The sequence below is a fragment of the Conger conger genome, chromosome 9 (assembly GCF_963514075.1).
Source record: "Conger conger chromosome 9, fConCon1.1, whole genome shotgun sequence".
Lineage (NCBI taxonomy): Eukaryota > Metazoa > Chordata > Actinopteri > Anguilliformes > Congridae > Conger > Conger conger.
This window is the reverse complement of record NC_083768.1, coordinates 58,833,953-58,857,807: the sequence shown is the minus strand read 5'-3', so window position 1 is coordinate 58,857,807 and position 23,855 is coordinate 58,833,953. Positions and strand designations below refer to the sequence as shown.

The 23,855-nt window shown below is 47.7% G+C and overlaps 2 protein-coding genes across 6 annotated transcripts; one reads left to right on the top strand and one right to left on the bottom strand.

Annotated features, from left to right (window-relative positions):
* Positions 1 to 40: 40 nt before the first annotated feature.
* On the top strand, positions 41 to 4,395 carry mrps18b (mitochondrial ribosomal protein S18B). Of its 3 annotated transcripts, XM_061255131.1 has the most exons (8): positions 41 to 153; positions 602 to 731; positions 954 to 1,131; positions 1,263 to 1,360; positions 1,463 to 1,531; positions 1,924 to 1,990; positions 2,081 to 2,140; positions 2,424 to 4,395. In XM_061255131.1, the coding sequence occupies exons 2-8, from the start codon at positions 648 to 650 to the stop codon at positions 2,618 to 2,620; spliced, it is 753 nt and encodes a 250-aa protein (XP_061111115.1). In that variant the 5' UTR covers positions 41 to 153; positions 602 to 647; the 3' UTR covers positions 2,621 to 4,395. The 3 variants fall into 3 exon arrangements, with proteins under 3 accessions (XP_061111115.1, XP_061111116.1, XP_061111117.1); XM_061255132.1 differs by lacking the exon at positions 41 to 153 and having other exon boundaries at positions 497 to 731; XM_061255133.1 differs by lacking the exons at positions 41 to 153; positions 602 to 731; positions 1,263 to 1,360 and having other exon boundaries at positions 996 to 1,131.
* Positions 3,121 to 23,654, bottom strand: abcf1 (ATP-binding cassette, sub-family F (GCN20), member 1). Of its 3 annotated transcripts, none has more exons than XM_061255123.1 (27): positions 23,433 to 23,654; positions 22,564 to 22,610; positions 21,891 to 21,968; positions 21,147 to 21,282; positions 20,983 to 21,017; positions 20,503 to 20,622; positions 19,380 to 19,466; positions 19,083 to 19,190; positions 18,662 to 18,730; positions 15,937 to 16,017; positions 15,221 to 15,322; positions 14,705 to 14,827; positions 13,732 to 13,832; positions 13,516 to 13,601; positions 12,754 to 12,893; positions 10,864 to 11,012; positions 10,452 to 10,535; positions 9,977 to 10,101; positions 7,748 to 7,860; positions 7,178 to 7,349; positions 6,446 to 6,520; positions 5,946 to 6,016; positions 5,186 to 5,218; positions 4,839 to 5,007; positions 4,678 to 4,742; positions 4,207 to 4,279; positions 3,121 to 3,864 (listed from the first exon to the last, which is right to left on the bottom strand). In XM_061255123.1, the coding sequence occupies exons 1-27, from the start codon at positions 23,488 to 23,490 to the stop codon at positions 3,698 to 3,700; spliced, it is 2,667 nt and encodes an 888-aa protein (XP_061111107.1). In that variant the 5' UTR covers positions 23,491 to 23,654; the 3' UTR covers positions 3,121 to 3,697. The 3 variants fall into 3 exon arrangements, with proteins under 3 accessions (XP_061111107.1, XP_061111108.1, XP_061111109.1); XM_061255124.1 differs by having other exon boundaries at positions 18,662 to 18,727; XM_061255125.1 differs by lacking the exon at positions 19,380 to 19,466.
* Between the last annotated feature and the right edge of the window lie 201 nt (positions 23,655 to 23,855).

Sequence of the window (23,855 nt, the reverse complement as noted above, 5' to 3'; positions counted from 1 at the left end):
AATGAACGGCCATTTTGAGTACTGTGAATATCAAGACGTTCTGATATAGCTAGAGATATATTTATATATTTTTTTTACACAGTTTACAACGATGCAAGCAGAACGTACACATATAGTGAAACATTTTGGTTTAGTTTGTTCGCTTACAACCAGGTGAAACTATATCACACCATTTAACTTTGCGTGTGTAAATTCTTATACTTGTAATATACTTGTAATGGTGATAGGACTTCCATGCGAACCTGTATAAACGTCATGCTACAAACCCAAATAACTAAATATGTTATGATTTATGTTCTAAGGATTTGCTGTTCTATTATTCAGTGACGTTTATGAAATAACTGAAGGCATTGCCCAAAATAATACTAGCAATGTAAAGACCAGAAATAACAACGGGTTTATTTGTAAGCCACGTGATAGCAAGGTATCCAAAATGGCTACTTTCTTAAAACAAAAGCTGAGCGTAGATCAACGCAATTATCAAATAAAATTACACAATAATTGAAAAATACTCCGACAATGAACCTAACCCACATTGATATGTAATAATTACAAATAATTTTGTCAGCAATTAACCGTGATATTTTCTTGTTTTTAACAGGGTTTCCGTTTAACCTTAACCTTTCAACTTTGGCCGAGAAGGCAAAATGGCGGCTCCCTCGTTGGTAATTTTGCTGAGGACGCTTAGAACCCTTTCGCCAATTGTTTCGAAAAGAATTTTCCTGACAGAGGTGGGTACTTATCGGTTTAACACGTATAACTAAAACTTGATGGTTACAACACGGACAATCTACAGATCTTCGAATTAAAGACGAAGAAGTGTGTTGTGATAGCTATGTTGGGCCTTGCTGGCATGTGTTTGGTGGGGATAGCCTCCAGTTTGCGGATTTCGCTTTGGATAAATTGCATCAATTGAATTGTCAGTTATATCTTACTCTTATCGTGTTTAACAGAGAACCCCTTTATCAACATGGTCTCGGGTTGGCTACCAGCAGCTCCGGATAAGGTTACCTTCAAACTACACTTTTTGTACCGTCGCGTCTGAATCGGACAAAGCAAGCGATGCCATCGAAGCCACTGAAATACCTTCTCGTTATAAGGATAGACCCTGGGAATACCTTGAAAGTGAAGGTAAAGATACGATGTTTGTGTTGACAATAGACCACAAGACACGCTAACGTTAGCTAATAGTGAGTGAGTGAGTGAGTGAGTGAGACATTGATTAAAAACAACTACTTGGCACATTTTTCCTTTTCTCTCAGAGTATACTACGCGGTATAATTCCAAGCTAATATGGTCCGACTACAGGAGAAACCACAAAGGAAGCATTCCTCCACAGAAAACAAGGAAGACTTGCATTGTGGGTAACTTGTGAATGAATTGCACGAGACGGTCTTGTTCCAATCCTTTGAAAATGCATCAATAATAAACAGTTGCCTGGCAATTTGTCTTTCCCTTGCAGAGAGGGACAAAAATCTGTGGAAATCCCTGCCCTATTTGCCGAGATCCCAATATCGCCATTCACTATAAGGTCTGTTCCTGCCTCTGACGATTTACAGTCGCCTTTTGCAACGTGAATATGTGTAGTACAGTTCTACAGAGGTTCCTAAACTACCTTCTCTGTCGGGTAAAACACACCGTTACAAAAAAATCTAACTTGTTCCAACACCTTTGGCTAACTATCGGGTCTGTGAAACACTGTGTACAAGGACTGCCATGCAGTAGACTGTTGCTTTTGAAGCCCCCAGTGTTTGTATTCTTTAAACAAACAAAAAAAAGCAATTAAAATCAGTGTTTGTAATCATCATGCCTCATCGTGTGTTGACCTAGGATTCGTTTGATGGTCTGATAACTTTGACAGGTTTGCGTGATAAAATGCTCTATTTTGTGTGCGTGCGCGCGCACGTTTCTCCCCCTCTACAGAACGTGAAGCTGCTCGAGCAGTTCGTTAGTCCTCACACAGGGATCGTCTATGACCCCACTCGCACAGGTAACGATGCTGCGGTCTTTCACGCACACGTGCGTTCCCGTTAAAGCACGGCAGGGGTCCCTGATGCTGACGCTGCCATCTCCTCCCCAGGCGTGTGCATGAAGCAGCAGAAACAATTAAACCGGGCCATCGAAACCGCCAGGGACCACGGTAAGATGACCATAAAGCAGTGTTCACATGCTGCCTTCCACTGCAGAATTTCACTGGGGTGGATTGGGTCGGCCTCAACTGCCAGCGCCACCATAGCGTAGAACCCACTCCTGCCATTTTGTGCCTGATTCACCTTTAATCATTCTTCTGATGGTTTCACTTCCCTGCAAACACCATACACACACAATCATTCAAGTGTCTCCCGCTACAGTTGGTTCACACTTGTAGGTTGACTCAGTGTGTGTGTGTGTATATATACAGTATCTCTCTCTCCCCCTCTCAGGTCTGCTACCCTTCCAGGTGCCCTATGTAGAATTCACAGGGGAGGACTACTCCAACTCCCATGATGCCGTGGGGCACACCCCACCGCCTCCGTGCCTGACCTCTGGTGAGACCTGGTACGAGTGGTACGGCAGCTTGCAGCCTGATGAGTCTGAGGTGGCTCGAATTAAGAAGGTGTACAAGGATTATCTTAAATAAAGGGAACAGATACTGTGGAGGATTAAAATCTGTAAATTGATTGGCCGGTTCCAAGTGAGACCTCTTCAGTCTGCCAATGATACTTTTCCCCTTCTGTTAACCCAGGGGTGCACAACTCCGGTCCTGGAGGTCCGGTCTGCCAGCCGCTTTTTGTTCCAATGACCTTAATTTATTTTTCTGACGGCTGAAGAAATGAGGTTGGTTGGCTCCTGGACTTCAGCACAGTGCAGTCTGTAGGACACACTTTCAGTCTGCAGCTGGTGCAGGTACCAGTGTCTGATCAAGACATTATTTAGTCAAATCATTAATAGTAGAAGTTGGCACAAAATCCTGAAGCCTGATTGGCCCTTGCTGTGCACCCCTGTGTTAACCCTCTGCAGAGATTTTGGTGTTCAAGGCCTCCCCTGCTTTACCAGTAGTGATTGTTACATGTGCATTAGAATGCTCAGTTAATAGAATGTGCTTGAGTTCATGTAATAAAACAACTTGGCAACAAAAAATTGGTGCAAAAATCCATTTATTTTATAGTTAGTAGCATTCATGTAATTATGTCCATATTTTCAAATTCCCGCTTTGTCCCACCCCTAAATTCAAAGTTTAATATCAGTGATACAGCTATATGTATACGTTCTTTACTTCCTGGGCCAAAGTTAAAGTACTGTTTCCACTCGATGCATACTGCTCCAAGCCTAGCCTACAGTACGGTACCACCAGTCTCGTTCTTGTGCCATCAGCCGATTGGTTAAAACGAACTTTCCTTTGGCCTGCAACGGCAACTTGGCACACGGCGCATCACTTTCCAAAACACACAGCGTTCGCTCATCCCTGACTGGCCCACACGCGTCACACGGCGTGTGCCGGCCAATCAGAGGGGGAGGATGTGCACTGGGTGAAGAGGGCCGTGACATTGGCTTGCGCCGCCGTTCCGCAGACACAAGATGGCGCCAGTACACCGCCGCTGAGCTAGCCCCCTTCAGCGCCCCAGGACTAAGCGTGGTGTAGATTCTGTGGTAATGTTTCGCCCCCGTCAGCACACTCCCCCACCGCCCGCCCCGGCACCGCGGCCCCCCCCCCCGGTCATTCTTTGGTCTTGTGCACCAGCGTCTCCCCCAGGGCCTCCAGGACCTCGCGCTTGTAGTCCTCGAAGTCGCCGTCGATCTGGTTGACCGAGCGGTCTTCCACCACCCACAGCTGGCACTGCGTCTCGGTGATCAGCCGGGCGTCGTGGCTCACGATGATCACGGCTGGAAGCAGAGCCGCGGGCCGTCAGAACACCCCCGCGGCGCCGGCCCGGTCCAGAGCGTCCTCCGCTTAATCCCCGGGGGGGGGGAGGGGCGCAAGACCAGGGCCAAGTACCAGCATATGGACTGAAGCTTACCAACAGCATGCTAAGTTTAGTTTGAAATTGCATGCTAACTTTATAGACCAAAGTTTAGTAATGGCACACTATAGACTGAAGCCCAGTAACGGCCCGGTAACTTTACAGATTGAAGCTTTGCACGGTAATTTTTACGAAATTAAAAGTTGCACGATATGAACAGACTCAGGCACAGTGAATTATTTATTTGAAATGTTAAGATACTTGCCTCCCTTATACTCGTTAATGGCTTCAGATAAGGCGTCGATCGACTCGATGTCCAGGTTGTTGGTGGGCTCATCCTGACAGGAACAGAGTCGAGGTTTACACACATACCTGGACTCGCATGATCTGTACAATGCACCTTGTTTTCACAATGACCGATTCAACAAATTAAAAACTTAATGATGTAAAAGTATCCTGCTTCTAAGAGTCATCACATGCAGGTGTTCTCACACTCTCTCACTCTCTCACTCTCTCACTCTCTCACTCTCTCACTCTCTCACTCTCTCACACTCTCTCACACTCTCTCACACTCTCTCACACTCTCTCACACTCTCTCACACTCTCTCACACTCTCTCACACTCACTCACACTCACTCACACACACTCACACTCACTCACACTCACTCACACTCACTCACACTCACACTCACACACTCTCACACACACACTCACACACTCACACTCACACACTCACCAGGATGAGCACGTCAGGTTGTCGGCAGGACAGCTCAGCGAACACAACCCTGGCTTTCTGGCCACCTGCAGTCAGAGAACAGCGTTGAGAGCAAATCCCCAACTCCCTGGAGCTCATGAATCCGTGGAGTGAGTACTCTAGTCACGAGTAGCCATGGTTACCTGAGAGTTTGGAGATCTGGATGGTGTGGGCGTGGCTCTCCAGTCCGAAGCGGCCCAGGCACTTCCTGCTGTCCTGGTACGGCAGGTTGAAGTTTCGCTGCAGGTATTCCGTGGCCGACTCCTCCATGGTCAGCTGGTCTGCGTACTGCTGGTTGAAGAAGCCCACTTTCTGCACAGAGAGGGTTAACATCCTTTAACAGCAACCATGACAACCAACATGTATTTAGTGTTACGGTGCACCTTGTTACAGTATTTGTATTCCATTTTAGTATGCACTCTTTCTTATGTGTGTGAGAGCGAGAGTGAGATAGAGTGAGAGAGAGAGAGAGAGAGAGAGGTGTACTCACCAGTCTATGATTCTTCCTCATTTCTCCTCGAGTCTGAAACATAGAACACTCAGTTACTGTCCACGTCCCTCATTCTACAAACAGAAACACGAACGATCAGATCAAAGAGACGACACGCACACACACGCACGCACGCACACACGCACACTAACAGAAACACGCACATACATACAGACACACTAACACAAACACGCACGTACATACACACACACACACTAACGGAAACACGCACATACATATGTACAGACACACTAACACAAACATGCACGTACGTACTGACACGAACAGAAACACGCACATACATATGTACAGACACACTAACACAAACATGCACGTACGTACTGACACGAACAGAAACACGCACATACATATGTACAGACACACTAACACAAACATGCACGTACGTACTGACACGAACAGAAACACGCACATACATATGTACAGACACACTAACACAAACATGCACGTACGTACTGACACGAACAGAAACACGCACATACATATGTACAGACACACTAACACAAACATGCACGTACGTACTGACACGAACAGAAACACGCACATACATATGTACAGACACACTAACACAAACATGCACGTACGTACTGACGCGAACAGAAACACGCACATACATATGTACAGACACACTAACACAAACATGCACGTACGTACTGACACGAACAGAAACATGCACATATGTGCACGCACACACGCGTTCGTACACACACACACACACACACACACGTTCGTACACACTCACCGGAGTCAATTTGCCTGTGAGCAGGAGCAGTAGGGTACTTTTCCCGACACCGTTGGGTCCCACGATACAAACTGGGAGAGAGAAGCAGCAGCTCATTCTCCATCACAGCCACAAGCAGCAGGCTAATGATAAACCCTAAATACTCCACAAAGCATTCAGTCAGCAGGCTCATGATAAACCCTAAATACTCCACACAGCATTCAGTTAGCAGGCTTAATAATAAACCCTCAATACTCCACACAGCATTCAGTCAGCAGGCTCATGATAAACCCTCAATACTCCACACAGCATTCAGTCAGCAGGGGGCTAATGATAAACCCTAAATACTCCACACAGCATTCAGTCAGCAGGGGGCTAATGATAAACCCTAAATACTCCTCCACTGCGGTTTGTAACACAACAAGACAGTCATACTTATGAATAATAAAAGGGTTTTAGGTAGAGGGGTCTTTGGTGACTCAAATGAAGTCTTTGGTGAATGACAGATCAGAGATGCTCACTTCGAGACTCCATGTCGATTCCAAAGTCCACGTTTTTAAACAGCGGTTTCTGACCCTCGTAGCAGAAGTCCACAGCTGAGAGAGAGAGAGAAACTCTAATTAAATCTACAACCATTTCCTTCTGCTTCATCAAGTTGTGTTTTCAGTGTGCTTGTTGCTCAGAGAAAGAAAGAGGGAGGGAGAGGGGGAAAGGGAGAGTGAGACAGAGAGGGAGAGAGACAGAGAGAAGGTGGGGGAGAGATTGAGGAGATGGAAGAGAGGGGAGAGGGACAGACTCACTGTGCAGGCCCAGGATGGGGGGAGAGAGCGAGAGCGAGAGCGAGAGAGAGAGAGAGAGAGCGAGAGAGAGAGAGAGAGAGAGAGAGAGAGAGGGAGGAGGAGAGTGAGGGAGAGGGAGAGGGAGAGGAGAGGAGAGGGAGAGGCGAGAGGGAGAGAGGGACAGACTCACTGTGCAGGGCCCAGGATGGGGGGGAGAGAGAGAGAGAGAGAGAGAGAGAGAGAGAGAGAGAGAGAGACGAGGGAGAGAGAGGAGAGAGAGAGGGAGGGAGAGAGGAGAGGGAGGGAGAGGGAGAGGGAGAGAGGGACAGACTCACTGTGCAGGCCCAGGATGGGGGGGAGAGAGAGAGCGAGAGAGAGAGAGAGAGAGAGAGGAGGGAGGGAGAGGGAGAGGGAAGAGAGAGAGAGAGAGGGAGGGAGAGGGAGAGAGAGAGAGGGGGAGAGGGACAGACTCACTGTGCAGGCCCAGGATGGGGGGAGAGAGTGGAGGGGGGTTGGGGAAGGTGAATTTGACGGTGTATTCTTTGGGCCGTTTGAGCAGCTCCGGGGCCTCGTGACTCTCCTCCTCCTGGCCCTTCTTCCTCCCCTTCTGCTGTTTCCTCGTTAGAGCCTCCTTCGTCTGTTTCTCCTGAGGGAGAGAGAGAGAGAGAGAGAGAGAGAGAGAGAGATGAGAGAGAGGAGGGAGGGAGGGAGAGAGGGGAGAGAGGGGAGAGAGGGGAGAGAGGGGGAGAGAGAGACAGGAGGGAGGGGGAGAGAGAGGGAGGGAGAGAGGGAGACAGGAGGGAGGGAGGAGAGAGGGAGGGAGAGAGGGAGACAGGAGGGAGGGGAGAGAGGGATGAGATGTGCATGGTCACCGTGAGGTCACTCCCTAGGGGCCATTTCTCCAAATAGCAGGACTGACTTTTAGAGTGAATAAGAGAAAGTAAAAGGCCTTAAAACACCAGTAATGTATGAGAAAGACTGAGAAACAGAGGGAAGGAGAGAAAGAGAGGGAGGGAAAGAAGAGAGAAAGAGAGATGGACTCACAGCTTGCTTGGTGGATTTCCCTCCTGCTTTCAGGTCTTTGAGCTTCTTCTCCTGTTTATCGTACTGTTTCTGCATCTCCTTCTGCTTCTGCACGTACATCTTCTTAAAGGCCACTGAACGCCACACACATGCACGCACACACACACCACACACACACAGGCGCACACACACGCATCAGTACAAATACACTCGCTATGACGGAATATTCTGCATTCAGAAAAAATGCCCCTGTAGAGTTTTAAACTCTGAGAGCAACAGTTTGAAGTCCTAAACCCAGAAGAAAGTGGGTTCTCGACAGACATGCTTTTTCTCAGGAGATTTGGATTTCTGCCAGATATAAGCTCTGTGGTTAGCGTAAGCTGAAGAAAATTTCACGTTTTGTTTTATTAGTTAACTAACATTCATTAATATCCATCCATCCATCCATTATCTTAACCCGCTTATCCTGAACAGGGTCGCAGGGGGGCTGGAGCCTATCCCAGCATACATTGGGCGAAAGGCAGGAATACACCCTGGACAGGTCGCCAGTCCATCGCAGGGCACACACACCATTCACTCACACCTACGGGCAATTTAGACTCTCCAATCAGCCTAACCCCTGCATGTCTTTGGACTGTGGGAGGAAACCGGAGTACCCGGAGGAAACCCACGCAGACACGGGGAGAACATGTAAACTCCGCACAGAGAGGCCCCGGCTGACGGGGATTCGAACCCAGGACCTCCTTGCTGTGAGGCGGCAGTGCTACCCACTGCACCATCCGTGCCAAGTTGATAACAAGTTGCTACATTGGAACTACAATGTCAATGTTACCTGCAGGCGGCTGGTATGAAACTGGAGCAAAATTTGACCGTTGGTGTGGTTTCAATTTGCAACCATGTTAGAAATTAGCCTTTTTAAACCACCATAACAAAATAGAAATTCACAGTTGACTTAAGAAACTCTCTTAAGCTAATGTAGGACATTTTACATGTGTGCCTCTCTGCAGACCCCCAAAAGGAAACAGACTGTGTTGACCATGTTGACACAGGGTCAGCAAGGCTTGATGAAAAGACAGTGCTCTTCAATACAGGACTATTGCTCCCATCATTGTGCTGCCTCTGCGCAATTCTGCCACCTCAGTGGAATGCTCCCAGAACTGTTTGAAGTTGAAATAGTATAGCCCATGGGTTTTCCACAGACAGTGTTTGGTTATCTTTAGATAGCTTGTGTTGTGGGAAATAGTTTGGTGTCATTGGTGGTGTAGTACACTGGTTGCTGAATAAAGATCTTGTAGGAATAAACCACAGGTAATGCAAGTTACCTGTGAGTCAGCATCCAGCTGTAATACAAAGGTTACTCAGGTTTGTTAGACATACAGAGATAACATCAGCAGGGCCATTGTTGTTACCACCATCTTGTGACTCTTTATTTGATGATTTGTTGTTTTTCCTGTAAACCCTGGGTATATAGAGGGAAATGTGGAATGGTTCGGGGAGACTCGATAATACGACCTCCTGTGCACCATTCGCGTATAGCCATTCAATTATATTCCTGCATTGCACATTGTTGAATAAACTGTATTCATTTGAACCTGCATCCTCTTGACTCACACCACTGCACAGGCAGCAGTGTAGAGTCCTCACAGACACAGACAACCTAGGATACCTGCACCCCGTGGTCACTCGTCCATACACCAGTGCCGTCACAAGATACATACTAAGTGTATCACTGTAGGCTATACAGGCCACAGGCACGTCCGCGTCTTACATTATTGGCATTATCCCCTGGAGCAATGCAGGGTTATATAACGCAGGGTCTATATAAATAGATAGCGATCATATAGAGCCACACTACTGGCAGACATTTGCAGTTCCTTTTGTTGAACTGTTAGAACAGAGGAGCAGTTGAACTTATCATTTGGAGTCAGATAAACGAGAACAAAATTAAATTAACCCTGCTCCAGTAGCATTGGTCAGACTACACGCGTTTCCTTCACCTCTTGGATACTTCCGCCTCCTGGTGTATTTGGGGGGTTCTTACAGCACCGTTGCTTAGCACTCAAACCACAAACCTTATATTCGGCAGAAAAGCCATGGTGAAAAACTGTTGGGTTGGCCTACAAAAACACTATTGTCCCCGTAGTGTTTTGCACTCACGGTCATTGCCCCAGTAGTGTTTTGCACTCACGGTAATTGCCCCTGTAGTGTTTTGCACTCACGGTCATTGCCCCAGTAGTGTTTTGTACTCACGGTAATTGCCCCTGTAGTAATAGAGCTTCTGGTTGTCCAGGTGGATGATGTCAGTACAGACATCGTCCAGGAAGCTCTGGTCATGGGACACGATGAGCAGGGTCTTCTTCCAGCCCTGCAGGTAACTGAGGAAGAGGAGGGAGAGTGTGAGAAAGGTCAGCCCAGACACGCACAGGCACGCACAGGCACACACAAGCACACACAGGCACACACAAGCACACACAAGCACACACAGGCACACACAGGCACACACAAGCACAGGCACACACGCACAGGCACACACGCACACACGCACAGGCACACACGCACAGGCACAGGCACACACGCACAGGCACACACGCACAGGCACAGGCACACACGCACAGGCACAGGCACACACGCACACACGCACAGGCACACACGCACACACGCACAGGCACACACGCACAGGCACACACGCACAGGCACACACGCACAGGCACACACATATACATACTTGTTGAGCCAGATCACAGCATTCAGGTCCAGGTGGTTTGTGGGCTCATCCAGCATCAACAGAGTGGGCTCCATGAACAGAGCCCTGAGAGAGAGCAAGAGAGAGCGAGAGAGGGGGAGGGAGAGAGAGAGACAGAGAGAGAGAGAGAGAGAGTGAGAGAGAGAGAGGGAGAGGGGGAGAGAGAGGGGGAGAGGGGGAGAGGGGGAGAGAGAGGGAGAGAGGGAGAGGGGGAGAGAGAGGGGGAGAGGGGGAGAGAGAGAGAGAGAGGGAGAGGGGGAGAGGGGGAGAGAGAGAGAGAGAGAGAGAGAGAGAGAGAGAGAGAGAGAGAGAGAGAGAGAGAGAGAGAACATTTCCTGTTAGTCTTTCCTTCGGGTCATGTCTGTAATGTCTGACCACCGTGACGTAGACACACCTGGCCAGAGACACCCTCATCCTCCAGCCCCCAGAGAACTTCTTGGTTGCTCGGTTCTGCATCTCCGGGGTGAAGGAGAGACCAGCCAGGATCCTACGGGCTTTCGCCTCTGCTGCTGCTGCCCCGATAACCCGCAACTCCTCGTACACCTGAGAGACCACAGGGCGCACTAACACTGAGTACAGAGACCACAGGGCGCACTAACACTGAGTACAGAGACCACAGGGCGCACTAACACTGAGTACAGAGACCACAGGGCACACTAACACGGAGTACAGAGACCACAGGGCGCACTAACACTGAGTACAGAGACCACAGGGCGCACTAACACTGAGTACAGAGACCACAGAGTGCACACACACTCAGTACAGAGAGACCACAGAGTGCACACACTCAGTACAGAGAGACCACAGAGAGCACACACTCAGTACAGAGAGACCACAGAGCGCACACACACTCAGTACAGAGACCACAGAGAGCACACACACTCAGTACAGAGACCACAGAGAGCACACACACTCAGTACAGAGACCACAGAGAGCACACACACTCAGTACAGAGAGACCAGAGTGCACACACACTCAGTAGAGAGACCACAGAGCGCGCACACACACTCAGTACAAAGAGACCACAGAGCGCGCACACACACTCAGTACAGAGACCACAGAGAGCACACACACTCAGTACAGAGACCAGAGCGCACACACACTCAGTACAGAGAGACCACAGAGAGCACACACACTCAGTACAGAGACCACAGAGCGCGCACACACACTCAGTAGAGACCAGAGAGCACACACACTCAGTACAGAGACCACAGAGAGCACACACACTCAGTACAGAGAGACCAGAGCGCACACACACTCAGTACAGAGACCACAGAGCGCGCACACACACTCAGTACAGAGACCAGAGAGCACACACACTCAGTACAGAGACCACAGAGAGCACACACACTCAGTACAGAGAGACCACAGAGAGCACACACACTCAGTACAGAGACCAGAGAGAGCACACACACTCAGTACAGAGAGACCACACACACTCAGTACAGAGAGACCAGAGCGCACACACACTCAGTACAGAGACCACAGAGAGCACACACACTCAGTACAGAGAGACCACAGAGAGCACACACTCAGTACAGAGAGACCACAGAGAGCACACACACTCAGTACAGAGACCACAGAGAGCACACACACTCAGTACAGAGACCACAGAGAGCACACACACTCAGTACAGAGACCACAGAGAGCACACACACTCAGTACAGAGAGACCAGAGTGCACACACACTCAGTACAGAGACCACAGAGAGCACACACACTCAGTACAGAGACCACAGAGAGCACACACACTCAGTACAGAGAGACCAGAGCGCACACACACTCAGTACAGAGAGACCACAGAGAGCACACACACTCAGTACAGAGACCACAGAGCGCGCACACACACTCAGTACAGAGACCACAGAGAGCACACACACTCAGTACAGAAACCAGAGAGCACACACACTCAGTACAGAGAGACCAGAGCGCACACACACTCAGTACAGAGACCACAGAGCGCGCACACACACTCAGTACAGAGAGACCACAGAGAGCACACACACTCAGTACAGAGAGACCACACACACTCAGTACAGAGAGACCAGAGCGCACACACACTCAGTACAGAGACCACAGAGAGCACACACACTCAGTACAGAGACCGCAGAGTGCACACACACTCAGTACAGAGACCACAGAGCGCGCACACACACTCAGTACAGAGACCAGAGAGCACACACACTCAGTACAGAAACCACAGAGCGCACACACACTCAGTACAGAGACCACAGAGTGCACACACACTCAGTACAGCCTCTCGCTCACCCTCTCCTCTGGTTTACCTTCTCCAGCCTCTCGCTCACGCTGTCCTCTCCTTTCTCCAGCAGGTTCTGCAGCTGTCGCTCCTCCTCCAGCAGCTTGAGGCGGCGGGTATCGGCCTTCAGCACCGCCTGCACCGCCGGAGTGTCATCCGCCATCACCTCTGAGTGTCACACACCATCACACACCATCACACACCATCACACACCATCATATACCATCACACACCATCATATACCATCACACACCATCACACACACACCATCACACACCATCACACACCATCACACACCATCACACACACACCATCACACACCATCACACACCATCACACACCATCACACACCATCACACACCATCACACACCATCACACACACACCATCACACACCATCACACACCATCACACACCATCACACACACACCATCACACACACACCATCACACACACACCATCACACACCATCACACACACACCATCACACACCATCACACACACACCATCACACACCATCACACACCATCACACACCATCACACACCATCACACACCATCACACACCATCACACACACCATCACACCATCACTCTCACACACACACCATCACATACCATCTCACTCACTCACTCACTCACTCACTCACTCACTCACTCACTCACTCACTCACTCACTCACTCACTCACTCACTCACTCACTCACTCACTCACTCACTCACACTGGGGGAGAAGGGGAGAGGGCAGGAAGGGAGGGAGGGAGGTAGGGAGGAAGGAGAGAGGGGGAGTGTACCTTGTTCACACAGAAGCACATCGATATTGGGGGGGATGCTGAGAGCTCTGTTTGCAATGTGCTTCAGAAGAGTGGTCTTCCCTTTACTGAGAGAGAGAGAGAGAAAAATGACACGGAATGGCGGCCATTTTGCAAGAAAAATTTAATAAAATAAGAGAATGAAAAACAGTTAGTGGACACAGACATCGCCCTCTGGAGGCGCGGGGAGGCACTGACCCATTGGGGCCGACCAGACCGTAGCGCCGTCCCGCCACGATGAGGAGATCGGCGTTCACAAACAGCTCCTTCCCGTGGGCAGAGATACTGAAACGCTCCAGCTGCAGAGCACAAAACCGCGCGTTACACCAGATTATTTATTTCCAACTCACAATAATAACACAGTAAATGTAGTAATGAGGCTTAAGGACAGCGTTACAGGAGAGAACGTTACAGGAGAGAGAGAGCGTTACAGGAGAGGGAGCGTTACAGGAGAGAGAGAGCGTTACAGGAGAGAGAGGGGGCGTTACAGGAGAGAGGGAGTGCGTTACAGGAGAGAGAGAGCGTTACAGGAGAGAGGGAGAGAGAGAGAGAGAGAGAGAGAGCGTTACAGGAGAGAGAGCGTTACAGGAGAGAGGGAGCGTTACAGGAGAGAGAGAGAGAGAGAGAGAGAGAGAGAGCGTTACAGGAGAGAGGGAGCGTTACAGGAGAGAGAGAGAGAGAGAGAGAGAGAGCGTTACAGGAGAGAGAGAGAGAGAGAGAGAGAGAGCGTGACAGGAGAGAGAGAGAGAGAGAGAGAGAGCGTTACAGGAGAGAGGGAGCGTTACAGGAGAGAGAGGGAGCGTTACAGGAGAGAGAGGGAGCGTTACAGGAGAGAGGGAGCGTTACAGGAGAGAGGGAGCGTTACAGGAGAGGGAGCGTTACAGGAGAGAGAGGGAGCGTTACAGGAGAGAGAGGGAGCGTTACAGGAGAGAGAGGGTTACAGGAGAGAGAGCGTTACAGGAGAGAGAGAGCGTTACAGGAGAGGGAGCGTTACAGGAGAGAGAGAGCGTTACAGGAGAGAGAGGGAGCGTTACAGGAGAGAGAGCGTTACAGGAGAGAGAGGGAGCGTTACAGGAGAGAGAGGGAGCGTTACAGGAGAGAGAGGGAGCGTTACAGGAGAGAGAGGGAGCGTTACAGGAGAGAGGGAGCGTTACAGGAGAGAGAGCGTTACCTTGATGTCGGAGGCGTTCTCCAGCATGGCCTGTCTGGAGGACAGCTCTGCCTGGGACACAGAGAAATCCCCCTCTGTGGCGCTCTGAGCACGAACACTGGCAACCTGCCTCTCATACTCCAGCTGCAGGACAGAGATAGTATTACTCTCACACACTCACTCACTCACTCACTCACTCACTCACTCACTCACTCACTCACTCACTCACTCACTCACTCACTCACTCACACACTCACACACTCACACACTCACTCACACACTCACTCACTCACACACTCACACACTCACACACACTCTCACACACACACACACACACACACACACACACACACACACACACACACACACACACACACACACACTCACACACTCACGCACTCACACACTCACACACTCACACACTCACACTCACACACACTCACACACTCACACTCACACACACTCTCACACACACACACACACACACACACACACACACACACACACACGGCTGTGCGGGGCAGCGGAACTCCTCACCTGCTTCTTCATCTTCTTCTTCTCCTTCTTGCTCATGTTGGCGTAGGGGTCGGCCTCCTTCGCCTTGCCCCCCTCCTCTTCATCACCATCCTCCTCCTCATCCTGTCAGAGGTGTACATGTTAACGCTCACCTGTCCCATTTCAGTACCCAGGGTGCACTGCAGTAAATACAGACCACATGACCAGGAAGAGTGCAAGGAATTACAGCTGCCAGGACATGACGGCAGTCGCTCCCTCTGGCCACTAGAGGGCGACGCCACACACCACCTTTCCAGCCAGCAGAACCAGACCCTTTCTAGCTCTGCAGATGTCAATAGATGAAGTAAGTCTAGAAAGTTGTCAACACGCTAGAAAGGACCAAACACCATGAGCATAGAAATCCTATGGGCCATACTGTGCCCTTGCGTGGTTAACACGGCACGTTGATAAGAGGACGGTAGCATAGTGGTTAAGGTACTGGGACCCGCAAGGTCGGTGGTTCTAATCCCGGTGTAGCCACAATCAGATCCGCACAGCCGTTGGGCCCTTGAGCAAGGCCCTTAACCCTGCATTGCTCCAGGGGAGGATTGTCTCCTGCTTAGTCTAATCAACTGTACGTCTGCCAAATGCCATTAATGTAATGTAATGTAATGTAATGCAATGGGACTTGAGAACCCTGCTCCGCATGGTCAGAGGCAGACTTCCTGTGAGGTCACAGGTCAAAGGGCAGGTTGTACCTTTTCTATATCCTCGCTCTTCTCCTCCTCATCTTCATCCTCATCTTCCTCACTGCGTGGCGGGCGGACGGGTTTCGCTTTCTTTAAGAGAGAAGGCGGGACAACGCAATCGCACCCAATCACCATCCGCTCCACCAGGGATCATCAATTCTGGTCCTCCAATCCAAACCCAGCCCCGGTTTTACTTTCGCCCGGGTAATTACTGCTGCTGATTGGCCAGACTGTCTTCACACCTGACTCCCATCCCCCCACCCCCCCCCACCCCCCAACTCCCCAACTCTTCAAGTGCCCATACAGCTGTACCCAAAAAAAAAAACACAAGTTTACCAAACTTCACTTTCAGAACCCTGAAAAATCTGTACAACCATTATACAAAGTACCCATTTCCAAAAAACTGACAATTAAACCAGTGGGAACTTAGAATGATTCAGAAAGTTACAGTGATTTAACACCGCTAATTCAGCGCTACAGTTTTAACACTGCTAATTCAGCGCTACAGTTTTAACACTGCTAATTCAGCGCGACAGTTTTAACACTGCTAATTCAGTGACAGTTTTAACACTGCTAATTAAGCGCTACAGTTTTAACACAGCTAATTCAGCTACAGTTTTAACACTGCTAATTCAGCGACAGTTTTAACACTGCTAATTCAGCGCTACAGTTTTAACACCGCTAATTCAGCGACAGTTTTAACACAGCTAATTCAGCGACAGTTTTAACACTGCTAATTCAGCGACAGTTTTAACACTGCTAATTCAGCGCTACAGTTTTAACACAGCTAATTCAGCGCTACAGTTCTAACACAGCTAATTCAGCGCTACAGTTTTAACACAGCTAATTCAGCGCTACAGTTTTAACACTGCTAATTCAGCGACAGTTTTAACACTGCTAATTCAGCGCTACAGTTTTAACACAGCTAATTCAGCGACAGTTTTAACACTGCTAATTCAGCGACAGTTTTAACACAGCTAATTCAGCGCTCCAGTTTTAACACTGCTAATTCAGCGCTACAGTTTTAACACTGCTAATTCAGCTACAGTTTTAACACAGCTAATTCAGCTACAGTTTTAACACTGCTAATTCAGCTAGTTTTAACACTGCTAATTCAGCGCGACAGTTTTAACACTGCTAATTCAGCGCGACAGTTTTAACACTGCTAATTCAGCTACAGTTTTAACACCGCTAATTCAGCGCGACAGTTTTAACACTGCTAATTCAGCTACAGTTTTAACACAGCTAATTCAGCTACAGTTTTAACACAGCTAATTCAGCTACAGTTTTAACACTGCTAATTCAGCGCGACAGTTTTAACACTGCTAATTCAGCGCTACAGTTTTAACACTGCTAATTCAGCGACAGTTTTAACACTGCTAATTCAGCTACAGTTTTAACACTGCTAATTCAGCGCTACAGTTTTAACACTGCTAATTCAGCTACAGTTTTAACACAGCTAATTCAGCTACAGTTTTAACACAGCTAATTCAGCGCGACAGTTTTAACACTGCTAATTCAGCTACAGTTTTAACACCGCTAATTCAGCGCGACAGTTTTAACACTGCTAATTCAGCTACAGTTTTAACACAGCTAATTCAGCTACAGTTTTAACACAGCTAATTCAGCTACAGTTTTAACACAGCTAATTCAGCTACAGTTTTAACACTGCCAATTCAGCTACAGTTTTAACACAGCTAATTCAGCTACAGTTTTAACACAGCTAATTCAGCTACAGTTTTAACACTGCTAATTCAGCGCGACAGTTTTAACACTGCTAATTCAGCTACAGTTTTAACACTGCTAATTCAGCGCGACAGTTTTAACACTGCTAATTCAGCGCGACAGTTTTAACACTGCTAATTCAGCGCGACAGTTTTAACACTGCTAATTCAGCGCGACAGTTTTAATACTGCTAATTCAGCGCGACAGCTTTAACACTGCTAATTCAGCTACAGTTTTAACACAGCTAATTCAGCTACAGTTTTAACACTGCTAATTCAGCGCGACAGTTTTAACACTGCTAATTCAGCTACAATTTTAACACTGCTAATTCAGCGCTACAATTTTAACACTGCTAATTCAGCGCGACAGTTTTAACACTGCTAATTCAGCACGACAGTTTTAACACTGCTAATTCAGCGCTACAGTTTTAACACTGCTAATTCAGCGCTACAGTTTTAACACTGCTAATTCAGCGCGACAGTTTTAACACTGCTAATTCAGCGCTACAGTTTTAACACTGCTAATTCAGCGCTACAGTTTTAACACTGCTAATTCAGCGCTACAGTTTTAACACTGCTAATTCAGCGCGACAGTTTTAACACTGCTAATTCAGCGCGACAGTTTTAACACTGCTAATTCAGCGCTACAGTTTTAACACTGCTCATTCAGCGCTACAGTTTTAACACTGCTAATTCAGCGCTACAGTTTTAACACTGCTAATTCAGCGCTACAGTTTTAACACTGCTAATTCAGCGCTACAGTTTTAACACTGCTAATTCAGCGCTACAGTTTTAACACCGCTAATTCAGCGCTACAGTTTTAACACCGCTAATTCAGCGCTACAGTTTTAACACTGCTAATTCAGCGCTACAGTTTTAACATTGCTAATTCAGCGACAGTTTTAACACTGCCAATTCAGCGACAGTTTTAACACTGCTAATTCAGCGACAGTTTTAACACTGCTAATTCAGCGACAGTTTTAACACTGCTAATTCACACTGGCACTCACCTTCGGTTGCTCCTTCTTCACCACCTTCTGCGGGGCCTTCAGTGGTTTCTCTACCTCTTCCTCCTCCTGCTGGGGGGGGGGGGGGACGACGACACACAACGTTAGTGTCTGCTCACACACACATCTATCTTCACCCAGCACTTTATTGGGTATTTAGACTTCTTTTTTAGACTTCTACTGCTACAGCCTATCCAAGAGTTATGATGATTAGATGAATAACTAGGTGTAATAAAGTGTTCCTAATAAAGTGCTCGATAAGTGTACACCGCTATGAAAAAAGCTGCACCTTGACCCTTTTAGGGATCTCAAATCACTTCACACCAATACAGTGAGAAGAGATAGAGGAAGAGATGGAGAGAGAGAAGGCAGGAGAGGAGAGGGGAAGAGGTGGAGAGAGAACGCGGGAGAGGAGAAGTCTCACCTTCTGTGCTTTCACGGGGGGCTTATTGTCCTTCTTCATCACCACCCTCTTTTCATCCGCATCTTTCTTCTCCTCCTCCTCCTCATCCCTCTCTTCATCAGATGCCTCCTGTCCCCAGAGAGGGGGGGGTGAGATTTAGCATAACCCCCCCAGTCACCCCTCCATGAGCCAGCGCGGGTGGGCTGAGCGGAAAGTCTTTAAAACGGCAGCAAAGCGTAAAGACGGAGGGAGCAGTGAAGGAGGGATACAGGAACTCAGAGAGGGAGGAGAGGAGGAGGGGTCTGTGTCTGCACCCACCTTGGTTTTCTTCATTTTAGATTTCTCTTTTTTCTTGCCTTTCGGCACCTTGTCTCCCTCCTCATCCAGATCGTCCTGAGCGACCGCCTGGATCACACGTGTAGGTGCGCGCGCGCACACACACACACACACACACACACACACACACACACACACACACACACACACACACACACACACACTCTTACTTTACAGTCTCGTCACCTCACACACACAGATCAACACTGCAGAATTGTATCATTTAAATTTCTTGGCAACCCAAGATCCTGTCCAATCAACTACAGTCTAATCCTGTCTCTGACCAATCAAACTGCATAAGGCCATAACAGAGATTATTCTGATTGGCTTAGGTCGCTCCTGAGCGCTGGGGTTAGTATGCTGCATCAGCTCGACTGGTTATCGTTAGTGGAATGGCTTTACGGGTGACATAATTAGCATTCCTGTTAATACAACACTCAAACAAGCACACACAGACACTAACACAACCGCAGACACACACTGAAGTACACACATGCGTTTATGACCGTGGATGTGGTGAGACAGGCGGGTGAACGAAAGGGTCAGAGCGAGGACAGAGGCAGGGGAAGGGGAAGGGGGCGTGTCCGTTCGTGAAGGGGAAGGGCAACAAGGCAGAGTGGGCGGAGCAATAGGGAGGGAAACCCATGTGAAATAATCGTATGCTGAAGTATACAATTTCATACTTCAGAATGAAATGCGAGTTTGTATAATTATACTTTAACATACTTTTATTATTAACATGGGAAAGGGGAAAATGGGAGGGACCAGCTGAGCACACGTGTGTGGAGTGAACATACAACAACATCGCGACAGCATGGCGGTTAGTATCCCTGCAACAGAACTTGGGTTCAGGGCACAGACGCATTAAAACTATGAAGCAGTAGGTCACGTGACATCAAATATTAATGACAAAAGCTAGACAATGATAATCCTTATAAAATGGCAGTTTACATTATCAGACAATTCTGAATAGCTCCTTCATCCGAAGTTCCTGTCCAGCTACATTCTGAACCCGCCATACTTTAAAAGCACATCCTGTTCTGAAATTAATTCACGTTTACACGTCTTCATATTTCCCAGGAGGAAACTACATATCCCTACTCACCTTGCGGCTGGGTTTCTCATTCAGTGCCTTCTCCTCCTCCTCCTCTTCCTCTTCATCTCTACTGCCATCCTCATCCTCATCACTCTGCCCCTGACTGAGAGCAGCAAATATATTCCCACCCTGAGAGAGAGAGAGAAAGAGAGAGAGAGAGAGAGAGAGAGAGAGAGAGATGGAAGGACAGAGAACCAAGGGTAAAATGATTTAACATGGCGATACATACAATCGACACCCAAAATCTGAGAATGATCAACTCCACAGAGCAGGAGGTTCGCAAATTAAATGCAAAAACTAGTTTGTGGCGACCATTTTCTTTTACCTAAAATGAATCTTATAAATGTTGTCATGCACGATTAAAGGGCCACTTACACGTTAAGCGGGTGCAAACAGCACGGAGAGCTACCCTCAGGCTCTGACCACATTAAATACACGGATATTCCCACATAAAAAAAAAAGAAAAGGCTCTAAATGTAAAAAGCGTACCTTATTTTTCTTTCCACCCACGTTGCGCATGACCACTGAAGGACAAGGGCAGGAGGGACAGCAGTGTTAATGTCATTTCTATCACCAGTTACACGCTTCTTTACAGCCTTTCAAATAAAACGGTCTGTCCATCACAGCACACAGCCCCGCCCAGGCGCGTTTACCGGGCTCTTCCTCTTCCTCCTCTTCGTCGCTGGGCTGCACCGACAGCTTCTTCAGCCTCTGCATCACCTCCTCATCCTCGTCATCACCCGCTCCACCTCTCCCTTTCCCTTTCCGCCGATCTCTCTTCTTCTGGGGCTGCAGCAGGAGGGGGTGGGGGGGGGGGTTAGCGTGAGTGAGGGGGAGTTTCACCACCATTTTGTGTGAAAAAAAACCGATTAATTTTCTGCACAAGTAATGGTCTGTAGGCAATAAAAAGAGAGTGAAGGAGGATGGTTACACAGAGGCTCCTTTTACATCAGCCCAAATGTGCATTTTAAATGAGCCACGTCAACATCGTCATGTGATGTTGTCATGGGGACAGGCAGTGATTGACAGTGGTCCTGCCTGTGTATATTACTCGCACAGAGAGAATAGCACTCAATTAAGACCACACAATTTATTTTTTAACACAAATGTGCCACTATGGTGTGATTTTGAACTGAAGCACCCACTGGGCGGGGCAGTGAAGTCAAGCAAAGCAGCCTTGGCTTACTGTAAGAGTTTACAGGTAACCTTATAAGGAGCTGAGATACGCTGGGTGGACACAGTTTGTGTGGAAGTGTAAGTTACAGAAACAGTTCTACCCCGGTCTAAGGCCCAGTCCAACAGTCCAATGCTGGCCACATCAGCCTCCATCCGCGAGTCGGCAAGAAGCAGTGGAATGTAAAGTCACTTTGATGCCCAAATTCCCCATTCTGGTGTACCTGCTTTCCATGACCATCCTTGACAACAGGTTCCTCCTCCTTCTCCGGTTTATTATCCGATGCTAGCTCCTCAAAGAACTGAGAAAGGAGGGCGAGAGGGAGGCAGAGAGGGGTTACTTCAGAGACTCCAGGACCATTTTACATACCTCATCTCCCGACACCAGGACCTAGATAGATGATCTAACACTTAGGGCCAGTTCCAGAGACACAAAGTAAGCCTAGTCCTAAACTAAATTCAATTTTGCACAGAGATTCTCGAAACATTACCCAATTTAGTGCAGGACTTACTTAATCCGAGTCCATGAAACAGGGCCCTCAATGTTCAATAGTGTGTCAAGTTAATGTACATTTTCCCTTTTTTCAGACAAACTCAATTAATTTACTTGCAAATTAAAACATGATTCTTATAACCTTTTTATACAGTTTACATTTCACTACCTCGGCAGAAACCTGGGGCATTTCCTTCTGCCAAACATTGACGCAGCAAAATTATTTTATGATTATTTTAAAGGTGTTACCAGTTAGCATGAGGCACTGTCCCTTAGGCACAAATAATGTCATGTTTACTCCTGTCAACACAGAGAGCGGGCCATGGCAGTCAGTGCCATCGTCGTTGCGACGTCTCCGTAAAATGCGCTATACAAATAAAGCAGAATAAACGGAAAGTACCTACCGTTTTCTTCCCTTTCTTGTCTTTCTTTCCTTTCTTTACAGCTTTTTCTGTTGCGAGAGAGAAATATACATGTTCAAAATGACTGACGTCTTCATGTTGTCTTAAATTACAGAAAATGTCCCAACCTCCGATAACTATCAATTTACTGTGAGGGTAGCTACCTACAAGTTGGTATAATTATGTCATCACCGCTACTTTACCAACTGACGTTAGCTAACAACTGTCAGGGACGGAATTTATCGTGCGAAAAACGGATTGAAGGCTAGCACAAAAAGGAGAGAAAGGTAATCGCTGTTACTGTCATTTGCTTGCCAGTCAGCTACCTAACGTTTTGTGAACACAGCAGTTTTCATAACTTAGCCAGGTCAGCTGAGTGCACAGGAACTACGCCATCGGCGAACGAGTTGAAATTGTTCATGGTTAGTTAACGTTACACCTGCTATGTTCAAGTAGGCTAGCTGACTACGCTTCATACTAAGCTGTAAGTTAGTTAGTACATCACGCGTTTTGAGGCAGCGCGAGCTTGCTAGCAAACTAACGGACCTCAGATAGAACTGTATAGTAGCAAAAATTAGCCAAGCTTGCCATCTCGCTAACGACTGTGTCAAAGATTGTGTAATATTAATGAATTGACACATTACATATGTAGACCACTCATGACCAGCTGAAAAAGCTATGCACGTTACCCAGACATTTAACTAATACGAATGATAAATAATTATAATGAATTCCGCTTTAGTGACACAGCTACCATTTGCCTAAATCAATACGATAGCCCACATGCCGACACTGAAGCACTGAGCTGAATTGAACAATGTGGGATTCAGCCCTAGCTAGCTAGCTGCGACAGCTGGCTACATTAACGTTACCTGTTGGCGTTGGCTCATCGCCTTCCCATTCGGCAACTTCTTTCGTTTTCTTCGGCATTTTCCGTCTTTATTTTTGTACAAAAATATATATATGGCTGATTTAAACTCTATTAAGAACAAGCTCAGCAGGATGGTCAGCGACGGCTAAAACGACGAGTAACCGGGAAAGATTCTCACTCATGCGGGCCGATTGCTTTTTTTCCCCCACGATTGGCACAGCTACCATAGAATTCACCAGAGAAAGTGATGACCAATATGCAAACGCTACATCATTACAGCGACAAACTCCAGTTTTGTGGACAGTTTTAGTATTGTACTACACTCAACCAAGTCTGGCCTTAATCGGTATTAAAATGATAAGAACTATGAAAATATGTATTAATATTGTGTATCCACAATTATTTTGTCTGACTGAGGGGCCTG

Bases quoted from the DNA above. Each gene is read 5' to 3' on its own strand.
- mrps18b (XM_061255131.1), top strand. From the start codon at position 648: ATGGCGGCTCCCTCGTTGGTAATTTTGCTGAGGACGCTTAGAACCCTT. The intron at 1,532-1,923 runs GTCTGTTCCTGC...CCCCCTCTACAG, and splicing joins ATATCGCCATTCACTATAAG to AACGTGAAGCTGCTCGAGCA. The intron at 2,141-2,423 runs GTAAGATGACCA...TCCCCCTCTCAG, and splicing joins CGAAACCGCCAGGGACCACG to GTCTGCTACCCTTCCAGGTG.
- abcf1 (XM_061255123.1), bottom strand. From the start codon at position 23,490: ATGCCGAAGAAAACGAAAGAAGTTGCCGAATGGGAAGGCGATGAGCCA. The intron at 13,833-14,704 runs GTAACGCTCTCT...TGTGCTCTGCAG, and splicing joins AGAACGCCTCCGACATCAAG to CTGGAGCGTTTCAGTATCTC. The intron at 3,865-4,206 runs GCAAGTATCTTA...CTCTGCTTCCAG, and splicing joins CATTAACGAGTATAAGGGAG to CCGTGATCATCGTGAGCCAC.